The sequence below is a fragment of the Pteronotus mesoamericanus genome, unplaced genomic scaffold, assembly GCF_021234165.1.
Source record: "Pteronotus mesoamericanus isolate MK-2021 breed Mesoamerican mustached bat unplaced genomic scaffold, CSHL_Meso_final contig_82, whole genome shotgun sequence".
In the NCBI taxonomy this organism is placed as follows: Eukaryota; Metazoa; Chordata; class Mammalia; order Chiroptera; family Mormoopidae; genus Pteronotus; species Pteronotus mesoamericanus.
In genome coordinates, this window is record NW_026555265.1 from 11,900,756 (window position 1) to 11,921,934 (window position 21,179).

The 21,179-nt window shown below is 35.8% G+C and overlaps 1 protein-coding gene across 2 annotated transcripts in view; it reads right to left on the minus strand.

Annotated features, from left to right (window-relative positions):
* PLOD2 (procollagen-lysine,2-oxoglutarate 5-dioxygenase 2) overlaps window positions 1–21,179 on the minus strand; it is a 90,749-nt gene that overhangs the window by 33,781 nt on the left and 35,789 nt on the right. For both annotated transcript variants that reach the window (XM_054585165.1, XM_054585164.1), the window contains exons 3-5: window positions 18,240–18,376; window positions 5,208–5,371; window positions 3,392–3,504 (exon numbers count right to left, since the gene is read on the minus strand). In XM_054585165.1, coding sequence (XP_054441140.1) covers window positions 3,392–3,504; window positions 5,208–5,371; window positions 18,240–18,376 — 414 coding nt within the window. The remainder of the gene's footprint in view (window positions 1–3,391; window positions 3,505–5,207; window positions 5,372–18,239; window positions 18,377–21,179) is intronic.

Sequence of the window (21,179 nt, forward strand, 5' to 3'; positions counted from 1 at the left end):
TGTGGAAATCCTAACCCCATTGTGATCATATTTGTAGTTGGGGCCATTGGTAGGTAATGAGGGTTAAATTCAGGTTATGAGAGTGGGGTCCTCACAGTGGAAATTTTGCCCTTATAAGAGGAAATATGAGAGTTTTGGCACACATGTGTACACTCTCTCCCCCGCTCCATCTATCTCCCCACATGGGGAGCAAGCAAGAAGATGGCCATCTCTGAGCGAGGAAGACAGTTGTCACCAGAAACTGACCATGTTGGCAACCTTATCTCAGACTTCCAGACTCCAGAGCTGTAAGAAATAAATTTCTGTCGTTTAAGCCACCCAGTCAGTGGTATTTTGTTAGGCAATCCCAGCAGACTAAGACATGCTAACCAGACAAAAATCTTAGGTTAGAGAGAAACTTAAACAGGATTTAGTCAACCAAAAACATCACAAACATCTTTAGGATGAGGAAGCATTCTAAAGACAGCTACGTAGCCCTCAAAGCACTTTCCCAGGTGAATTTCACCAAGAAAAGGTGAGCACCACGCTGCCTGGGTGGGCACTCCTGCCAGAAGGAGACTTCTTCTCCAGGTGAGAGACCAAGTCCTCAGGCCCGCCGTGTCAGGCACAGGAGGGAAAGTGAGAAACAGAGATGAAGACAGTAAACAGTTTAAGAATGAGGTTTCTTAAGCATTAAAAGTCTATTGAAAATATTTACCTAAGAAACAGAGACAGTTTTAGTTACAATTCACTATAAAATGTACTTTTAAAAAACCTTGTTTCCTAATGACAGCACCCACAAAGACACAATTCAGTAAATTTTAGAACTCTATTGGTGACATATAGTAAACATGAAACATTAACTTGTACTATGTAAATATAATAAAAATATTGTTGATTAGAGAACTTTGGTTTTACTTTTATTCTTTTATACATTTTTATTTTTTTATTTTGTAATTATATTTTGTTGATTATGCTATTATAGTTGTCCTGACTTTCCCCCCTTTGCTCCGCTCCACTCAGCAGCACCCCCACTCCCTCAGGCACTCCACCCACCGTTATTCATGTCCATGAGTCATGCTTATAAGGTCTTTGGCTTCTCCATTTCTTATACTTTATTTTATATCTCTATGGCTATTCTGTAATTACCTATTTGTACTCCTTATCCCCCACCCCCACCTCTTCACCTATTCCCCCACATCCCCTTCCCACCTGGCAACCATCAAAACATTCTGTTTCTATGATTCTCTCTCTGTTGTTCTTGTTTGCTTAGTTTTTTAGATTCAGTTGTTGATAGATTTGTATTCTTTGCCATTTTACCGTTCATAGTTTTCATCTTCTTTTTCTTAAATAAGTTCCTTTTACATTTCATATAATATTTGGTGATGATGGACTCCTTTAGTGTTTTCTTGCCTAGAAAGCTCTTGATCTACCCTTCGATTTTAAATGATAGCTTTGCTGGGTAGAACAATCTTGGCTGTTGGTCTCTGCTTTTCGAGACTGAGTATTTCTTGCCAATCCTTTCTAGCCTGCAGAGCTTCGTTAGTGAGACCAGCTGACAGTCTCATGGGAACTCCCCTGTAGGTAACTAACTTCTTTTCTCTTGCTGCTTTTAATACTCTCTCTTTATCATTAACCTTTGGCATTTTTATTTTGATGTGCCTTGCAGTGGTCCTCTTTGTATCCGTATTGCTTGGGACTCTCTGTGCTTCCTGGACTTGTATGTCTATTTCCTTTAGCACATTAGGGAAGCTTTCATTCATTATTTTTTCAAATAGATTTCCAATTTATTGCTCTTTCTCTTCTCCTTCTAGCACCACTATGATGCAAAAGCTGGGCCTCTTGAAGTTGTCCCAGAGGCTGCTTATACTATCCTCATCTTTTGGGATTCTTTTTCCTTCTTGCTGTTTCAATTCGTTGTTTTTGCTCCCCTGTGTTCCAAATTATTAATTTGATTCTTGGCTTCATGCACTCTACTATTGTTTTCCTGTGAATTGTTCTTCATTTCAATTAGTGAATCCTTCATGTCTGACTAGATCTTTTTTATGCTGCTCAGGTCCTCACTGAATTCCTTGAGCATCCTTATGGCCAGTGTTTTGAACTCTGCATCTAATAGATAGCTTATCTCCATTTCATTTAACTCTTTCTGGAGCAGGCCAGCCAAGGTCAGCCCCAACCTATGTTTTGTCACGGGCCACCCTGTCTGAGCTATAAAGCAATCTGAGATGGCTGCTGCTTGTGCTGGGCTTGGAGATTCCCAGGTAAAGCCAAGGTGTGTATCTAGGCTGGCTGTGGCTTGTGCTGGACCTGGGGCTCACTGAGACCAGCAGTCCATTGTTTGAGAGGATTTAGGAAGTTGTAAGACATTAACCAAGACCAACCATTCACATGGAAAAGCAGCCTGGGTGGTGCTATAAGTTGGGTGGGGGGGAATCTCTGGGTATCTCCAAGGGGGGTCAAATAGTGTTTGGCAGGTTGATGGAGTCTCAGATATGACACCAACTTGCACGATCTGTGGAGGGTTTAGAAAAGGGACAATGGCCTCTGCTTGCCTTGATGCCAGACACTTCAGGTTCTCCTTGTATACCACTGATACCTTTCAAGCTGCTATATCACCGCTAGAGCTCAGAAGGAGTGAGTCTGAGTAGGTGGGTCTGTGTGTGGGTTCTTTAAGAGAAACTGCTTGGGATTCCAGCAGTTTCTTCCACCAACTCAGTCCCCACTGGATTTTGCAGTCAGAAGCTGTGGGGACTTATCTTCCGGGCACTGGGACCCTTGTCTGGGGGCCTGATGTGGGGCTGGAACTCCTCATTCCCGAGATATCCCTCCCAAAATTTTATCCACCACATGTGGGTGAGGTCCCAGTCTGTTCCACATCTGTGCCCCTTCTACCAGTCTGGATGGATGTAGTTTCTTTATTCTATAGTCATCAGACTTCCATTCAACTTGATTTCTGATGGTTCTGAGTGATGGTGGTTCTATATTTTAGGTGTAATTTTAATGTGTTTGTACAAAGAGGCAAGCCATGTCTGCCTACATTGCCATCCTGACCGCAAGTCCAGGTTTTACTTTTCTCCAAAGTTTCATTCAAATCAATCTCAGGAGTGTTCTCTCCAGGACCTGTGGCAGACTGCCATTGGCCTTAATATCGCTCCCCTGCTTAATTACAGTTCTCAGGTTTCTAGAAAGACATATGTACTTGAAATAAAGGACAACACTTCCTTTGCATGTTATATGTAGCCACATAAATATGTTGTAGTAAGAGAAAAATGTGAGAGAGTATTTTATGGGAAGGATGTTGACAAAACTGAGAAGGTCCCTTATTTACTATTCTGCTGCTAACTGCCCAGAATCTCCAGTAGCCAACAAGAACAAGGTTACATGGAAAATGGAAGCAGGAACTACTACATACCCTCTTCAGTGGATCAATGTAAATTTTAGTATAAAACAGCTGATCATCATCATTATCCTGTAGATTCCACTGTTGAACTATACGGTTGATATATGGAGCATAACCAATAAATCCTGCAACATAACAGAGAGAGAATAGAGAATTTAGTATTCAAAGACCAAAACGCATGTCTATGTTAATTCCATTAATTCCATCAACCCACTGGTTTCACAGTTTTAAACCTATTCGGTCTAATCCGTAGGCTGGAACTGTCACAGCTCACCAATGAGAGAAATATGAGTTATTGACAGTCTTTTGTTTTATATATAAATTACAATAAAGTGAATTTTATTTCTAACTGCAAATCAAAGATTCTTTCAATAAACACATTCCCCAAATTATCTTATACAACAGGGAAAACTAACACTTTCCAGGACTCCTAAGGGAAACAGCTACTAGTAAAAGAATAGAACAGACAGAAGAATGTTCTTTCTGACCTCCTAAAATGCTCTTCTTGGCTCCTTTATACTGGACTCACTGTTTCTGAAAAAAAGAAAATCTCTACTACAATGATTTTAACGTCAATGCCAGATGCTAACGCAATCAAAGGAATGTTGGATTTGTCACTGACTGTAAACATCCCAAAGAAATTTTATATCTAGGACATTTGGGGAATTTTCCCTTTACTTGAGCTAGTCATTATTGTACCTGCTAAACCATTTTCTGGCTAACTTTTGTGTGTCATAGTCTGGAGAAAGGAAGTCTAAAATTGGATTGTTCCCCTTGGCTTGAGAACATAAGCATTAAGTTTGCCAACAACAGTTGTCTATAAAAAACACAGACAACAGGATCATTTTTCCCTTGTTTGAGTCTTCCACTGACTTTTAAAAATGCAGCCAAACTATGTTTCACCGACATGCAACACATTTTAAAAGAGACCAATTTTACTCCTGTGAATTAAAGAAAAACCTAACTTTTTACCCTCAAAATTAAAATTCCCTCATAAAAATACAAGAATTAAAAGAAATAGGTCCAGGAATATCACTGTTACCTAGTGAAAACAAGACAAAATAAAAACATGGCTAAACCAATCACTGACTGCTCATTTTTGTTATTTTTGCTAAATAGAAAAATCTTAAAAACACGGAGAAATGCAATTTTTGATCCTATGACCAATCTTATCTGATGAGAAATATTTGCAAGTACACCATGACATTTTCAATGGTTTGTGTTACTATTTTTCAAAAATTTTGTTTCCTTATCTTTTTTATAAAGCCCAAACATCCTAAAAAAAGAAAAAGAAAAAGAATTATAGTTGACCCTTGAACAATATGGTTTTGAACTTTCTGGGTCTCCTTAAACATGGATTTTTTTTTTCAATAAATATACAGTTAATCCTTTATGTCCACAGGTTTCCTACCTGTGGATTCAACCAGATCCAAGACTAAGAATCTGCAGATGTGGAGGGCCAACTGTATGCATTGTTTTATGCCATTTTACTTGAAACTTGAGCATCCATGGATTTTGCTATCTGCAGGGGATCCTGGGACCAATTTCTCTCAGGTACTGAGAGATACTGAAGTTTTGAGGGGTCAAAAGTTGTGCATGAATTTTTGGCTGCATGAAGATCAGTGGTGCCCTTAACACTTCATTGTCCAGTGGTCAAATATACATCTATTTTCACTGTATATGTATTTTACAATGATATGTATTTTATATGTTTTACAATTCTCCATTAAACCATCATACTATTTCAAACCACAAAATAAGGTTGTTTCATAATTATTTATAATTTACTATAACTTACATTACACTTTTCTGTCAGTATCTTACCCACCTCCTGAATTCAGGTAGCGTTTCCCAATGTGCACAACAGGATACTTGTCTGCTAGTCTTTTATCTGGCCACAAAATTCCATCTGCTGCAAAGACCACTTTGTGATTTGACTTTTGGAACTTTCTTAGAACTTCCTCTGGACCACCAGCAAATATAACATCAAAGCTGTTTAATGAGAGACAAAAAATTATAAAATACAAAAAAATAGACTTCATAGAATTTAGGCATATAAACCAAGAAGCAGTCTCTAATAAAAGTTGGAATTCAGAATCCAACGCAAGATTAATACCAATTACTTACTGAGTACACCAATTTTCCCTTGATTTAAGTTATATGGATTCCATTAAATTATTAGTGTCTGCATCACACTGAAAAGAGGTCCAAATAAAAGATTTTTTTTTAGTACTAGTCTTACTATTTTTTTCAATAATTACTTATTCCCCTAAATCAAAATTCTGAAAGTCTTGAAATGTTAAAAAGTCAGTAACTTGCTATTTAATATAATAGTATAGACACAATCATCAACAGAAATTACCATTGTAACTGTCTAATGTTTCCATTTAATTTGTAGCCATCCATTATACTTTTTGAAGATCTCATTGCCTTAAAAAAAATGTGGCCAACTACTGTGTCATCAATATTTATATGTATTTTCATCTTAATTTAGCCTGAAATCCTAAAATAAAGTCTACAGATAAATGCATCATTTTCAAGCTCAATAAACGTGAAAAAATTATGTAAAAACCTTAATTTAATGTCTATACTTTTGCTGATTTTTCTAGAGACTTCATTCCTTATAGTCTATGCACAGAATCACAATGACTTAAAAAACATGAAATATAAAAGCTACTACCTAATATATTTACATTCTGCAATAAGTTCTATATTTTTGCTACAGCCAAAAATTCTTTTGCATCATTCTTTGTTTTGTTTTGTTTTTTACATCAGAGTACCTGAAGGCCAAAGGTTTTCAAATATGGTAATCTAATGATGTAACACCACAGGTAACAAACAATAAAGCAAACTAATGCTCCTGAATGCAGCACCAGGTCTTCCTCAAGTCAACAGTCCAGAGGTACTGCTGTGGCATCTCAATGGAAGGATAGGGAGGCTGCTCCACAGGCCTCTTCCAGCCGGACTTGCTCTCCAGGAGCTTGTTAATATGCTTGGATAGTAGTGAAGCATCAAACAATATTTAATAACTTTCTATATATGAACTATGTTATCAAAAAATATACCATTGCTCAACTCTATAAAAGTAGAAACCCAATGAAATTGTTTAAAACTGCTTTAGCAAGAATAGGGTAAGTTTATATTATATTAATACTGTGGCAGAGATGCAGATACCCTTCCACCATAAGCATTCTCATGCCTTTATTTTAATAACAGAATCTTTCATGTTACCTGGGCACATGGCCACCCTGCTCTAAAGCTAGATGTGGCCACATGACTGCATCTGTCCAATGAACTATAAATGGAACTGGTGTGTTCTGTGATCTCCAGGTATTTTAAAAAGGAAGTTGCCTGCCTTCTGCTTCCTCTCTCTCTCTTTCCCCTTCATGGTGAACTAGACCTTACAAAATAGTTGACATATACACCCTCACCATACAGTCCACTTCTGAATCTTTAAAAAAACAGTGAGGAAAAGTATTGTTAATGTGCAACTAAATGTAGTAATTATGCCTAGCCAATTTTTTCTTCAATAGTAAAAATAGGGCTGGGATCAGAGACATTGACTAGTTCTTTTTATTTTAAATTAAATTTCATTTTAAATTGTTTTAAATGATTTAAACGTTATCATCCATCTTTATTTCACTTATGGAGAAATAGCAATTCAAAATTAATCAGCCCCATTTGAGCTTACACCAGTCTGTAATTTAAAATAATTTCATTTTTTGCCAGATACATGTTAAGATAAATTCTAAGTGAGAATAAATGTCTTCTAAAAACCTCAAACTGATTTTCCCATTTTTTTTAATCCTCACCTGAGGGCATGCTTCTATTGATTTGAGAGACAGGAAGGGTTGGGGGAGAGAGAGAAAGAGAAATATCAATGTGAGAGAGAAATACCTATCAGCTGCCTCCTGCCTGAGCCCCAGTTGGGGACTGCAACCTGCAACCTAAATGTATACCCTGACCAGGAATTGAGCTACAACGTTTTGCTGAACAGGACAATGTTCCAACCAACTGAACCATCCAACCAGGGCTTCCCTGAGTGTTTATACAAAAATGGAATTAATCTGACTTCAAAACATAACATTTATATAAATATATCAAGTTTCTGTTTTTCTTATAAGTACAACTGATTTCCTCAGTATGACCACTTCCAAAGTCTGCCTAAGATAATCTTATCTTCTCTCTTCTACTAACTTGAGTAGTAGTTCCTCAAGACTACTAGTTGTTGACATAATATTTAATATTGAAGATTAGAAAATAAGACCAGTGTTATAAGTCTTAATTGAGCCGGGAGAGGCAAGGCAAATAAACCAAACCATCTGAGGCTGAGACTGCCAGACAAGATGCAGAGGAACACCAACGCATTTTCTAGAGATGGAAAAAAAGCTGGTTATGTCAGAGAATCATAAGATTGGAGATTTGGGCCAAACTGATTTAAAAATATTGCAGTTAGCATCACAATCCAAGTTATAAATGCACATTTGGAAAATGAACATTTTCTGTCTTTGTAACCCTAGTGAAGGGCACAATAGCTACAGCCAGTATACTGCGAACTATTAACAGAAGTCAATGGCTTAAAAAAGAGAAGTTGTAGCAACTTTTACTTTTATAATTTAGTATTTTATAAGAATGCATTACCTGGATAACAAAAAAATGATTTTTTTTAAAACAAACTGTGAAGGCAAAAATTTTCTTCACATAATGCAAATGAGAACTTGAATTTTTTTAAATTGAACGTTGCTAAAATGTTTCCATTTTACTATAGTGCTGTTGTTATTTCTGTGTTTAATTACTTTACAAAATTTATTTTCATCAATTAAAACTTTTTAAAGTATTCCTACTTAAAATTACTGTGATAACAAAAACTCAAATCATCAGGTTTTTTAAATGGACAAAGGTCATAAAAATAATTCTCATAGGAATTTAGTCCATCTAGATATGAAGAACAAAATAAAACTTTCCACAGTTAACTGTGGTAAATATTCTGGGCCCTGCAAAGCCCCTGAGGCTCTACCTTATGTGGCATATTGAGCCTTCCCCCAGATTAGTCAATGTTCTGTCTCGAACAGGTCCTTGAAACTTTTACAATCATTTGTCCTTCTCTCTTCCCTGTTTCCATGGCACCAATAACCACACAGTCACCCAAACTGAAAATTTTTGATGCCACCTTGATCATCCATTTCCATGGCCTCCTCTCATCAAATCTTTTGCCAAATTTTATTGATTCCATACATTTAACCTCGTCAAATCCTCTCCACTCCCGCCAGAACATCCTGGATCAGATTAATTAGAAAAACCCACAAACTTCCACATTACCATCCCTTCAATAGTAAGAACTGAGACCATTCCTGAAAACCATTCTGTGCCAGTCCCCAGACTAAATCATTGGTTCTCAGTGGACCATGTGGTCTCTGTTGCAATGACTCAACTTTGTTGTTGTGATACAAAAACAGGAAACACATAAGGAAGTAGGCATAGTTGTGTTCCAATAAAACTATTTACAAAAACAGGCATGGGGTGGACCAGCGTTTACCCACCCTGGCCTGTAGAATAGTCCGAATGAATCAGACTCATGTTAATAACTTTCCATTAAATGACCTGTTTTGAAGCCAAACTAAATTGTTTGATCTGTCACCATGTCTTTCCTCATGTCGTTTCGTTTGCTTATTAGCATGTTTTTTCCCAGTCAGGTCCAAACCGTTCAACTGCAAGTCGATTCCAAACGTCAACTCCTCTTCAAACCCATACTTCATCAGCATAAATGAAAAAGATCGCTTCCCTCCTCTTAACTCCCATAGTTCTTTTCCCCTCCCCTTTCATGACACACTTTATTTTCTGCTTCTTGTGCTCAGACCAGACTGTATGTTCTTCTTCTGTATGCCAGATCCACATCTTTATTCTCATGTGTGTTCCTCTAGCCTTGTCTTTTGAGGACAGCCAATAAATATTTGTTGAACAAGTGAATGAATGAAGAAACCCCAAGTTTCAACACTTTCTTCATCATCACTGATCAAACTTAAGCTCATGCAAACCATTAAGCAACTAGAGTTTAAAAGTTTAAAGTCTGATGAAACTGAAGCACACAAGTAGCAACCTACCTTATAATTCTGTCTTTAATCATGTTCTGACCTTAAATACATATCTATTGGGTTGAACTAAAAAGTTCATTTAGTTTTTTTCCATAAGATACAATAAAAGACACATTTTTCATTTTCACCAATAACTTTATTGATTTGGATATTTTGAGAATGTTGGCTATCTCCATGTGGCATGTTTATTGTTCTCAATTAATATCTCGACTCGATCACTAGCAACTTCAACTGGTCTACCTAACCATGGAGCATTGTCCAGTGAGAAATCTCCAGCACAAAACTTCGCAAACAACTTTTAACATGTTTGGATCAGTCATAGCACATTCTTCATACACTGCATGAATCTCTTTTTGTGTTTCAGTTGCATTTTTACCTTTCTTGAAATAGTAAGGCATAATATGCCAAAAGTGTCATTTATTTTCTTCCATCTTCAATATTGAAATGGCTACACAAAAATTCACCAATTTTGATTTTTTTTTATTTTTAATGCATGTTAATATGACGGCTGCCACAGTACATTCTAACAAAATTGTTTTCAATGAAGTTAAAGTCAACGAAGCACTATTAGGGCCATCTTATCGAAAAAAAAACAAAACAAAACTTTTTGGCCAACCCAATATTTCCAGAGATAATACCACAAATCAATATTATGGAACCACCTCCATCCCAAACCACTCCCCCCAAAATAGCTGAAAACATCCTCCCAGTTGACACTAGAAAATAAATTACAATAAAATCACAGTGGAAATGATTAAATTTCTGCAGGGGATATGATTAGGTTATTGTAGGGGTTTTGGAAGAAGCAGAAGGAATTGGCTTGTATAAAATAGGTACTATTTTTAAAGAAAAGTATTACTGGGAGGATGTTCCTCCAAATGGAATATAATTTTGTTTCCTGAATATAGAAGTCTTACTGGGGCTGAGAAGAGGTAGAAGTCAATGAGCACAAGGTCTACCTGGAGGGTCATTTCCCGCAGACTGTTTTCAGAGAATGGCCTCTTGCTGGCGTGACACCCAGCAGAGAGGCAGCCAAGGCGAGAAGGGCAGGCAGACAGCAAACTGCTGCCGCCGCTGCTGCTGCTGCTGCTGCTGCTGCTGCTGGCGGCTACCTGAGGCGCCACAGTCACATCACCTATTGCTGGGTCAGTCTCATTATTTAAATAAATGGTTAATAGATGGTTACATAATGAGAATCTCCCCTTAGTTTCAAAATGATAATTAAATTTCATCTCTGCAACATTAGTACTTTCAAATCTGACACATATTTAGTGCACAGTAAGTATTAATTGAGTCAAGAAATAAAGAAACTTTTTTTAAATTCTGAGAACGTATTATTATGTAGCTAAACAATCCAGATACATTGTATAGAAAGCTATGGATAGAAAAATGTATCCAGAAAGCAAGGTTTCTATCCCAATCAGCCCCCCAAATTTTGCACTTAATAGATTTTTAATACGTGTTTACTCAAAAAACTAAATTCATGGAGTAAACAATCTAGTTTTAGGGAAAAGTATACATATATAAACATATGTATGTATGTCTATATATACATATAAATAGACAAATTAATGTCATAGAAGAGTATTCTATATCAATCTCCACGTACATGAACAACCAACGTTTCTTTGACATGGAATCTGCTTCTTCCTCATTTCAACATACCCACTAACACATACAATAAATATTTTCAAGAACATTTGAACAATTTGAAAAAATAAGTTGTTCATTTCCTATATAATTTCTGAACATATTTCACTATTCTGAATGAGCCAAAAGGCAGTGTAATGTATTTAAGTGACAGCTAATGACTCAATCTTTCCTTCGAAAAAAAAAAAAGTCTAGAAACCGAGAACTTTGATGTGTTTTGACTTTCCTTCATCTTAATATAATGAAATGTTGTCCATCACTAATGACTAGGTTCTTTAGATCTGCACACTTAAATTGTCGTCACTGTCAGGATGTAGGAGTCCGTCAAATAAATCTGTCACAGTTTTTTTAAATTATAGCCATCATACTTGAAAATCTCTGCCTTCAGAAAATTTTTACTCTGTCTTTTGTATAAACAATGTAAGACAATATAAACTGTAGGCATACTGGGTATGTAACCTAAATTATGAGAGACATAAAATGTTTATTTCTTAGAAGAAAATAAGATAGGATTTGATTAGCTGTAGAATTAATCTATAATTTATACTTAGGACAATATCAAAATCACAAAAATATTTTCGCAGTTAGAAAAATGATCCAATATAGTAATCTTTCACAATTTTCTAAAAATAAATGATTCCAAGGAGATTTCGCCAATATTCACATTTTTTGAAAACATACATCTTTCTTCCAAATTATATTTGTTCAGTTTTGTTTGCAAAATGAGTATGAGAATTCCATGAGGGTGGGATCTGTGTTTACCTCATTTTCTATAGCATTAAGTTCAATATCTAGATCAGAGTGTGAGCTCAAGACGTGTATACTAAATACAAAGTAAAATATCTGTTCACTGATCTCACTTCTTAATCAAAACACTTAATTAGCAGCCAAAAGAAACAGACACTAGCTCATGTATGAAAAAGCAGAACCAAGAGCATAATTTTCATAGTTTCTAATATAAATTCAATTTTTTAATAATTTTAGTGTTTGAGATTTAGAAATTTTGAATGTTTTCCTGCTTTTATGGGTCATTTAATTTCTCCAAGTGAACGAAGAACAGCAATCTTTACAAATAGTTTCAAAGCATCCACCTTAGTACTCCCTCTTAAAAGTTCTGTTGCTCCCTCTTTTAATGCAATTTACCATTGCCTAATATTTATTGGTTCCTTGATATTCAACTTGACAACATGCACATCAGATATAGCCCCCAGCTTCACTGTCTGAAACATACAAACAATTATAATTCAATTTGATAAGTGAACAGAAGCTAGTAATAACGGATCCAAGTGATAAAGCACACACACTAACAGCAAAGACTTGTGTGACTTAAGAATTTCAGCCAGTATTTATTTATCCTAGATCAGTCTCCCAAACTACGGTCACCTATAAAACTATTATAACGATGGCTTTATTTTATATTCATTTTAACTCTACATTAACTTTTGTATTGTAACATTGACTACCATTCAAGATTGACATTCTAGTGGTCTTCCTTATTGCTGTCATTAGTTAGCAATAGCATATAAATTACAAAGTCAGTTTAGTTAATTATCTTTATACATGAACCTAAATGCACCAGGAGTTTGTTTCTATACACACAAATGTTTGAGTAGATGTTTTCATACAGGAAACACTCCTTTTGATGAGGCCAATAACCACCCCTAAATATGTCTTTCAGATATTTCACAAATTGGAAGTCTTTCAAAGTGGAGCATATTTGCATTCTGATTAATGATATAATATTTAGTCCTAACAAAAAAATATAAATGTCTGCTCAGTCCAAATTCATATTCAAACAATTGTACCAACTTTATTTCTTCTGATGAATTTTCTTGTCTAAAATAAAAAGAATTAAACAAATAACCAAAGGTTTTTATAAACTTTTAAAAAAATCTTCACGGGAGGATATGGTCATTGATGAGAGAGGAGGAGTTGGGGAGGAGAGAGAGAGAGAAACATAAATCAGCCGCCTCTGGTATACACCCTGACCATGGATCTAACCCACAATGTAGGTATGTGCCCTGACTGGGAATTGAACACACAACCTTTTGGTGTACCAAATGACACCGCAAGCAACTGAGCCACCCAGCCAGGGCAATAACCAAAGTTTTTATTAGACATATATCTAATGCACAAAAGGTGTATTCCACATGCTTATTTTAGGATCTGGACTCAGTTTATATTTTACTGTACTCATCACAGAATAAGTCTGCAGGGATATTCAGTGTGTACCAATTTACTCACAACTACTCAAACACTTTTTATTATATATTGGCTCATATATGGTTATAAGGGGGAAAAAAATTGGTCATTATATAATAATTAGATCTATCAGTCATCAATGTGACTAGTGTAAAAGAAATACATGCTTTGGAAAATAATTCTAAAAGTAATGCAAAGTACCTTATAATACAATTCAAAATTCCCAGTTAGCTTGTTTAAAATTTTTTAAACAGACCTTCATTTTAACAAATAAAGTTGTGTTCAAATTAATTACAAAAGCCTATGTAAATGAGCTATAGGGATTATTTTGGGGTATTGGAAAAGCTCAAAAATTGAGCAAGGATAATAACTGCACAACTCTGTAAATTTACTAAAAATTAATAAATTTAACATTTAAGTGTATATCATGGTATATAAATTATACCGCAATAAAGATATTTTTAAGTTCTTTATTTAAAATCGTGTTTATTCTACAAAGGTTTTCTCAGTTTTTCCCCCTTTGCCCTCCACCACCCATCCAACACCCTCTCCCCCGTCAATGCCCACTCTGTTGTCCATGTCCACGGGGCAGTCATACATGTTCTTTGTCTTCTCCCTTCCCCTCCTTTCCACCATTGTCCTCCTTTCCCATCCCCTCTGGTCACTTTCAGTCTGCTCCATGTTTCCATGCCTGTGGTTTATTTATTGAAAAGTTTATTTTGTCAAATATATTCCACTTACAGATGAGATCATATGGTTTTTATCTTTCACAGACTGGCTTATTTCACTTAGCAGAATATTCCATCCATATTGTCAAAAAGGTAGATCCTTTTTTCTTTCTTTTTTTTAAATGAATTTGGTTTTATTTATTTAAATGTCAAAATCCATTATAAAACATTAAAAAACTTAAATCCATTATAAAGTTTCAGCATTAAAACAACATGACGCCAGTACAGAAATAATCAAGTAGATCAGTGAAATAAAATGAGCATTCTAGAAACATACATATATATTTAACAATGTAATATATCATTAAATTGATAATTTAAATCAATGGGGAAAATAAGGCTTATTCAACAAATTAGGTGCATGGACCACTATTACTTGAAATAAAACAAAATAGAGCCATATTTCACACATTATACAAAAAATTTACAGGTGAGTTAAAAATCAATATGTAAAATCTAAGGAGTTTTAGGAGAAAACACCAAATAATATTTTCTTACCTAAAAGTACAAATTTCAAACCCAGAAACTATAAAGTAAAATACTGACAATAAGACCATATTAAACATTTAAGACTATACAATATACATATAAAAAAAGTTAAAGGACAAGTAATAGAATGGGAAAGTATTTGCAACATATCTAAAAAAGAGTTAATAGATTTTTTTTTAGGGAAAAAATTCTACAAACATTTAATCAAAAAAATGGATAAAGAATACCAAAAAGTCATTTTAAAGCTTTTTAAAAATAATAGAAATAGGCAAGGAATCTACAAAAACAGGTTTAGTTTCAACAAATAATAAGGTAACAATTAAAATAACACATCCTTGTCACAATCAAATTAATACATATTAAAAATATTGGTAATACCAAGTATTGGTGACTGTCAAAGGAACAGGGTATTCATAGACTCTTTTTCTGCATATTCTTAAAGCAGTCCCTTTAGCATATCTTGCGATGCTGGTTTGGTGGAGGTGTATTCTTTTAGCCTTCTTTGGTCTGGGAAACTACTTATTTTGCCTTCCATTTTAATTGAGAGCCTTGCTGGGTAGAGCAGTCTTGGTTGCAGGCCTTTGCTTTTCATTATTTGGAATATTTCTGGCCATTCCCTCCTGGCTTGTAGTGCTTCTACTGAGAAGTCAGCTGCTAGCCATATCGGGGCGCCTTTATGTGTTACTACCTCTTTCTTCCTTGCTGCCTTTAGGATCCTCTCTTTGTCTTTGATATTTGCCATTTTAATGATGATGTGTCTTGGAGTGGGCCTCACTGGGTTCCCCTTGAACAGGACCCTCTGTGCTTCCCAGCCTTGTGTGACTTTTTCTCTCCTCCAATTAGGGAAGTTTTCCATCATGACTTTTTCAAATAGGTTCTCCATCCCTTCCTCGTCTTGTTCCCCTTCTGGTGTCCCTATTATAGGGATATTATTATGTTTCAGGTTGTCCTGCATTTCCCTAAATGTCTCTTCATTCTTTTTTGAGTCTTTTTTTCATTTTCTTGCTCTTTCAGGGAGCTTTTTCTACCTTATCTTCCAGCTCTCTGTTTTGATCCTCTGCTTCATCTACCCTCCTTTTGATTCCTTCTACTGTGTTCAATTCAGAAATTGTACTCTTCATTTCCTCTTGTCTCTTATTGATAGTTTCTATGTTCTTTTTCATGCCAATATAATGCAGTAAGTTCCTCATAGTTTCCCTATAGTTTTTGGTAGTTCTCTCTGAGCTCACTGAGCTTTTTTAGAACCATTATTTTGAACTCAGTGTCTGATAGTTTACTTGCCTCTATTTCATTTAGTTCTCTTCCAGAGATTCCCCCTTTTCCCTACTATTGGGGGGTGTTGTTGTTTTGTTGTTTTTTTTTTGTCTTCCTATTATTTGTGAGACTTCTTTTTTGCTTCTGCTTCTTCAATTGATCTGTCTTGATTTCCTAACTTTGTGGTGTGAACTTCTATGGTAGGAGACTGCTGTTTTTTCTTTCTGGATCTGCCTCTGATGATGTAAGATGTTGACCATGTCTGACCTTAGGCGGTCTGTTCGAGACTTCCAGGAATCTACTGTCTGTGGCTGTCTCCTTCAGTTGTTCTAAAGTTATTTTTAAAGAAGCCTATCTAAGCCATTAAGTACATAAATCTTTGTATTTTTTTTCATATAGTGATCCATGCTTCCCTAAAACTATTACAGTTTAATGGTTCTTTAAAAAATCACATAAGAAATGGGAATTTGTTTGATTTATTAAAATTAATGTATTTTGAATTCTAACTTTAACCAGATATAAACTTAATTAAGAGATTAGCAATTCTGTTATAGAATGGGTATCCAATTTCAAATAATTTACAATCTAATTCATAGTTCTATAATTTTCAATTGTATTGATCACTCTGAACCTAATACTTTTTAAAAAGGGTGTTGTTTTAAAAAAATAAAAATAAAAAAGAGAGAGGCGGAAAAACAGTTCTAAAGTGGCACCAATTTAGAGCTCCCTCCACCCCTCTTTTCCTTCATTACTTTCTCATTTTTGTTAGTTTTTTCAGGATGGACACGATGGTTGATGAAGAAAATGTTAATGATTCTTCTTAGAAAATGGCTTGGCTGAGGTTAGGCTACATGTTTCAGTTAGCTGACTGTTCTCACAGAGGAAGTTGTCAGAAATTTTATCTGTTTTGTTCACTGATACAGTCCAAACACTAACAAAGCCTGGCGCACACTGGCCTGCCATTAAAATTCATTGCTGTCTTTCTTTATCAAGCTAGGTCTTAAAGTATCATCTAAATAAACAAATGCAACCTCAAGCAGTCTTTAGATATCTCTGCTTCTCTCTCCTCATTAGAAACAAATTGGCTCCTTATTAAATCAGTTTCGTCCAAGGCTAAATCTTAGATGGGAATGTTAGGACAGGGCATGGGTAGAATAGCACATGGGTAAATATAGGGCAAAAGTTCTTCCTAAAACCATCACTGGCTAACGTAAGGTAGTATGTTACAAGGATAATCTGCCTTGAGGTCAAAATTAAAATCTACATGTGGCAAATTCAAATTGACCAAAATGATTGTTTGAAGTCCATGGCAATTTTAAACCTAAACATACTTAATATGTATCCTAAACACTCATTATAAGATTACTACTATTTTACCAAGGGTAAAAATATATTTAATAATAGAGCCTGTAGAAAAATTCTCAATACACAAGCTAACACCAGCTATACCACATCTAATGTTTCCAAGAATAAGTAACTAAAAGCAAAACTTAATTTTTTTCATAGAAGATATAAGGGAAACTTTAGAGATGCAGTATATGGACCCTTTCAAAAACATCTAATGTTTGCAAGAATAGGTAACTATAAGCAGAACTTAATTTTTTTCATAGAAGATATAAGGGAAACTTTAGAGATGCAAGTATATAGACCCTTTCAAAACTTTACCTTGGTTGATATCACCAAGAATTCATTACATCTATTTTCATTTGAAAATTTAGGCCTTTGTTATTTATAGATTTGCATAAAAAGGATTAGTCTTATTTTCATCTGCAATACTGTGTAGTTTTAGATTCTCATAGTGAGCGAGAGAGATAAAGAAACTTTCCTAAATTAGAGAAGAAAATGCAAGGGAATTTCAAATGAGCCATCAGTGACCAAAACATAAAAATAAAAAAAGGTAGAGAAAATGAAAAAGAGTAGCAACCACTAATGACTCATGTCAACTTGACATTACTAAAAACATGTAAGAAGGTAAAGAACGACAGTACTCAAAATTAAGTAGAAGTGGAATAGCATATAAAAAGATATTTATACATTATAAAAGATATTTATACACCTTTCTTATTAAACACAGTTTTTCATATTTCTCACGTATAACTTTACGTGACCTAGCTGCTCCTGGTTGACCAGAATCCCCTGAGTAACTCTTCTCAATAGAAAATCTCAACATGATCTTTACTCCATCTCTAAATCAAGATTAAAGCATTAATTTCAGATAAATATTAGCTCATGCCATGTTTTCTCATTGGTGTTTATGATAATTCATCAGACTTGATCATATTATATAACTATGTCAGACCATGGTTTATGAGTAAAATCTACTTTTAAAAATAATGATTCCTTGGGAATAAAATAATTTAATATGTAATCTACACACATGAATTTCCAACTCTTTTTAAAAATAATTTAATATAGATTTAAAAATTCACAGGTTATTTCTCTTACCATTCAGTAAACAAGACAACCAGATCCTCTTGACTGGCATAATGTTCCATAACTTCCTTCATTAATCTCACTTTTTGGCCCCCTCCAATGCTATTAATTCCATCACCACCTCTCCACTCCTCTCCTTGACCAAGGACCTATAAATAAAATCAACATTTCATCCCTGAACAAAATTCAAATGACAATATCACAAAAACTGGAAGGCATTAGCAACTTGTACAGTATCACACAGTAACCACCGTTTAAACATCTCCCTAAATCATAATACTAAAAAGGAAACAACTTGATACCTAAGTCAGGTCATAATTTTTAAATATTATCTACCCCATAAAATGCTACTCCCAATTTCACGATTTCAAAAGTAGAGTCTAACCTGGCAGAGGCTGGGGGTGGGGGGTGGTCACAGAAAGTATTTCTCATATGTTATTTCTATTTGTTCAGATTAAAAAAGAAATGAAGAAAGTTTCCATAACACTTTCAATCTGACAGGAAATCTCCATGATGAACACTGAAAGCCCTGGAGGCTCAGTGACTCCTGACGGGGCCTTAAGCAATTTTCCTACTAAACCAAACTGGGCTGTTCGGCGAAACACAGAGAGCATCAAGTCAAATATCACCATCTTTTCTTTATACACTACCCTCAAAGTTTATAGTAATTCATCCGTGCAAAAAATTGCTTACGCACAATTAATCAGAACTAAACGTGGAGCTGTTCTCATCACTATCTACCTTCACCTCAGCAGCTCCCTCCTGAGTTAAAGGTGCATGGTGACACAGCTGGCTACGAGGGAGTAGGAAGTGTTTGTCCCTCACACGCAATACACACCTTGTATAGCTTTGTTTCATCAGAAGAAAGCCTGAAGTCCTCAAAATAATGATATACTTGGAGATTTGTGAAATTAAGGAGTAATGAAATCAAAAAGTCAGTAGAAAAGGATAAAATAAATTTAGAATATAAATGATTAATTCCAATTTTATTTAACATTGTGCCAAATGTACATCTGGCTGGCAAAGGCCACCTCTCTAGTTATCACTTCATGAGAAGTGGAAGAAAAAGCTAACCAAGAAAACTCAAGCTGATGTGGATCTGAACTCATACTGGGGCTAGTCAGTAGATGGCATTAGTTTTTGTCCTAAAATGTGGCCTCCTCTGACCCTGGGATTTATTACACTTCCACTTCACAACCCTCCTGGATTTCTCCAACACTCCTGTAATACCAGGCCCAGTGCATCCGAGAGACCCGCTGCACACCACGTATACTAGGCACGATTCTCTGTTTTCCTTCCATTAAATCAGTGTGTCAAACTTGGGCTTGCATGTGAATCACAGAGAGGGCCTGTTAAACAGAGACTGCCACGTCCTGCTCCCAGAGCTTGTGATTCACCAGGTCTGAGGTGGGGTCTGAGAATCTTCATTTCCATGTCCCAGATGATGCTGATGCACTTTGAGAACCACTGCATTTTATAAAGGGAAGTCAGCAGGAGGATCAAAAACTCCAGGCAGACCAACAGGACTGGGGTCTGAGATTTCACGTTATAGCTCCATACCCTGGGGCAATTTTCCTCGCCCATGAACAAAGCAGAACACTACATAGTTCATATAGTGAATCAACAGCACACCATATATGAGGTCTGTCCAGAAGGTATCCAGCCATGTAATATGAAAAATAGAGACATTTATTGAAGAAGATTCAAGATACAAGAAACATGGTACAGAGGAAAATGACGCCTCAGTCTCCTTCAAAATAGGCACTTTGGGACCTCACACAGTTCTCCCAACAGCCATCAGGTACCCTATTGTGTTTTCTGAATCTCATTGCTGGTCTGAAATCTCTTCTCTTTGAAAGATCATTTTAGTTTGGGGAAAAGCCAGAAGTTATAGGGTGCCAAATCTGGGCTGTAGCAGGACTGAGTCACCTGGGTGATTTGATGTTTCACCAAAAAATGCATGAGGTGGGAGGCATGAGTGGGTGCGTTGCTGCAGTGAAGCTGTCACTCACCAGTCACCCATTGTTGAGGCCTTCTGAATCATCTGAATAATTTCCGTGGAGGAATGTTCACGCTTAACGCAAAGTTTGATACAGATTCACTATTCTATTTGTTCAGTCATTTTGAATGCGATGGTCACACAGTACACGTGCTCACTCAACCATGTCTACCACCCCCACGGACTAGGTACCGTGAAATCATCATTGTTCACACATGCACATTCCAGACCACTTTCCTTGGTCACCAGGTTACATCCATGTCACACAAACCATTCTCATTATATTAACAAGGGCTGGACTTTTTCTGGACAGACCTCATATACTACATAGAAAGTTCCTAACATGATGCCTCACACATAAGAAACACTCCTTGCTCTCCCAAGTCTGAACCCTAAAGATTTCTCTCATTGTATTTCAGCATTTTCACTGTGATTTTTCTGTTACTCCAATTGTGTCTCCTATCAGTGCAAACTACTATATTTTTCCGTTATCCTAACAAATATATCTTTTTCATTTATCCTGTTGTAAACATCTAGTTGTTACCACTAGCTCTCTTTCCCAGCAAAGTTCATCCTCTTTAATAGCTGTTTTATAATAATATCTGTACCTAGTCCTCCAGTGGAAGCAAATTCTACCTTCCTTTTACATTACATACTGGAACAGCTCAGTTTTTCCCTAGGCAAAACTACCCCACCCTTTGTAAGGTTTGGCGGGGTTTTTTCATTTTCTTTTGTTTTTTGTAAATGAGTTAATTTGATTGTTTGTTTTCCTATCTGGGATTCCTCCCTATTTTCTCTTATTTGTGGGGGGAAAAAACCTGGCTGAAAGGCCATCATTTATATTTGAAAAAATAAGTAAAAAAAAAAAAGCCTTTCACAGCTCAGTTTACTAGTTCATCAAATTCCTCAGGTTTCCTCTGATCATTTACCAATGAGATATTCCCCAGGAGATG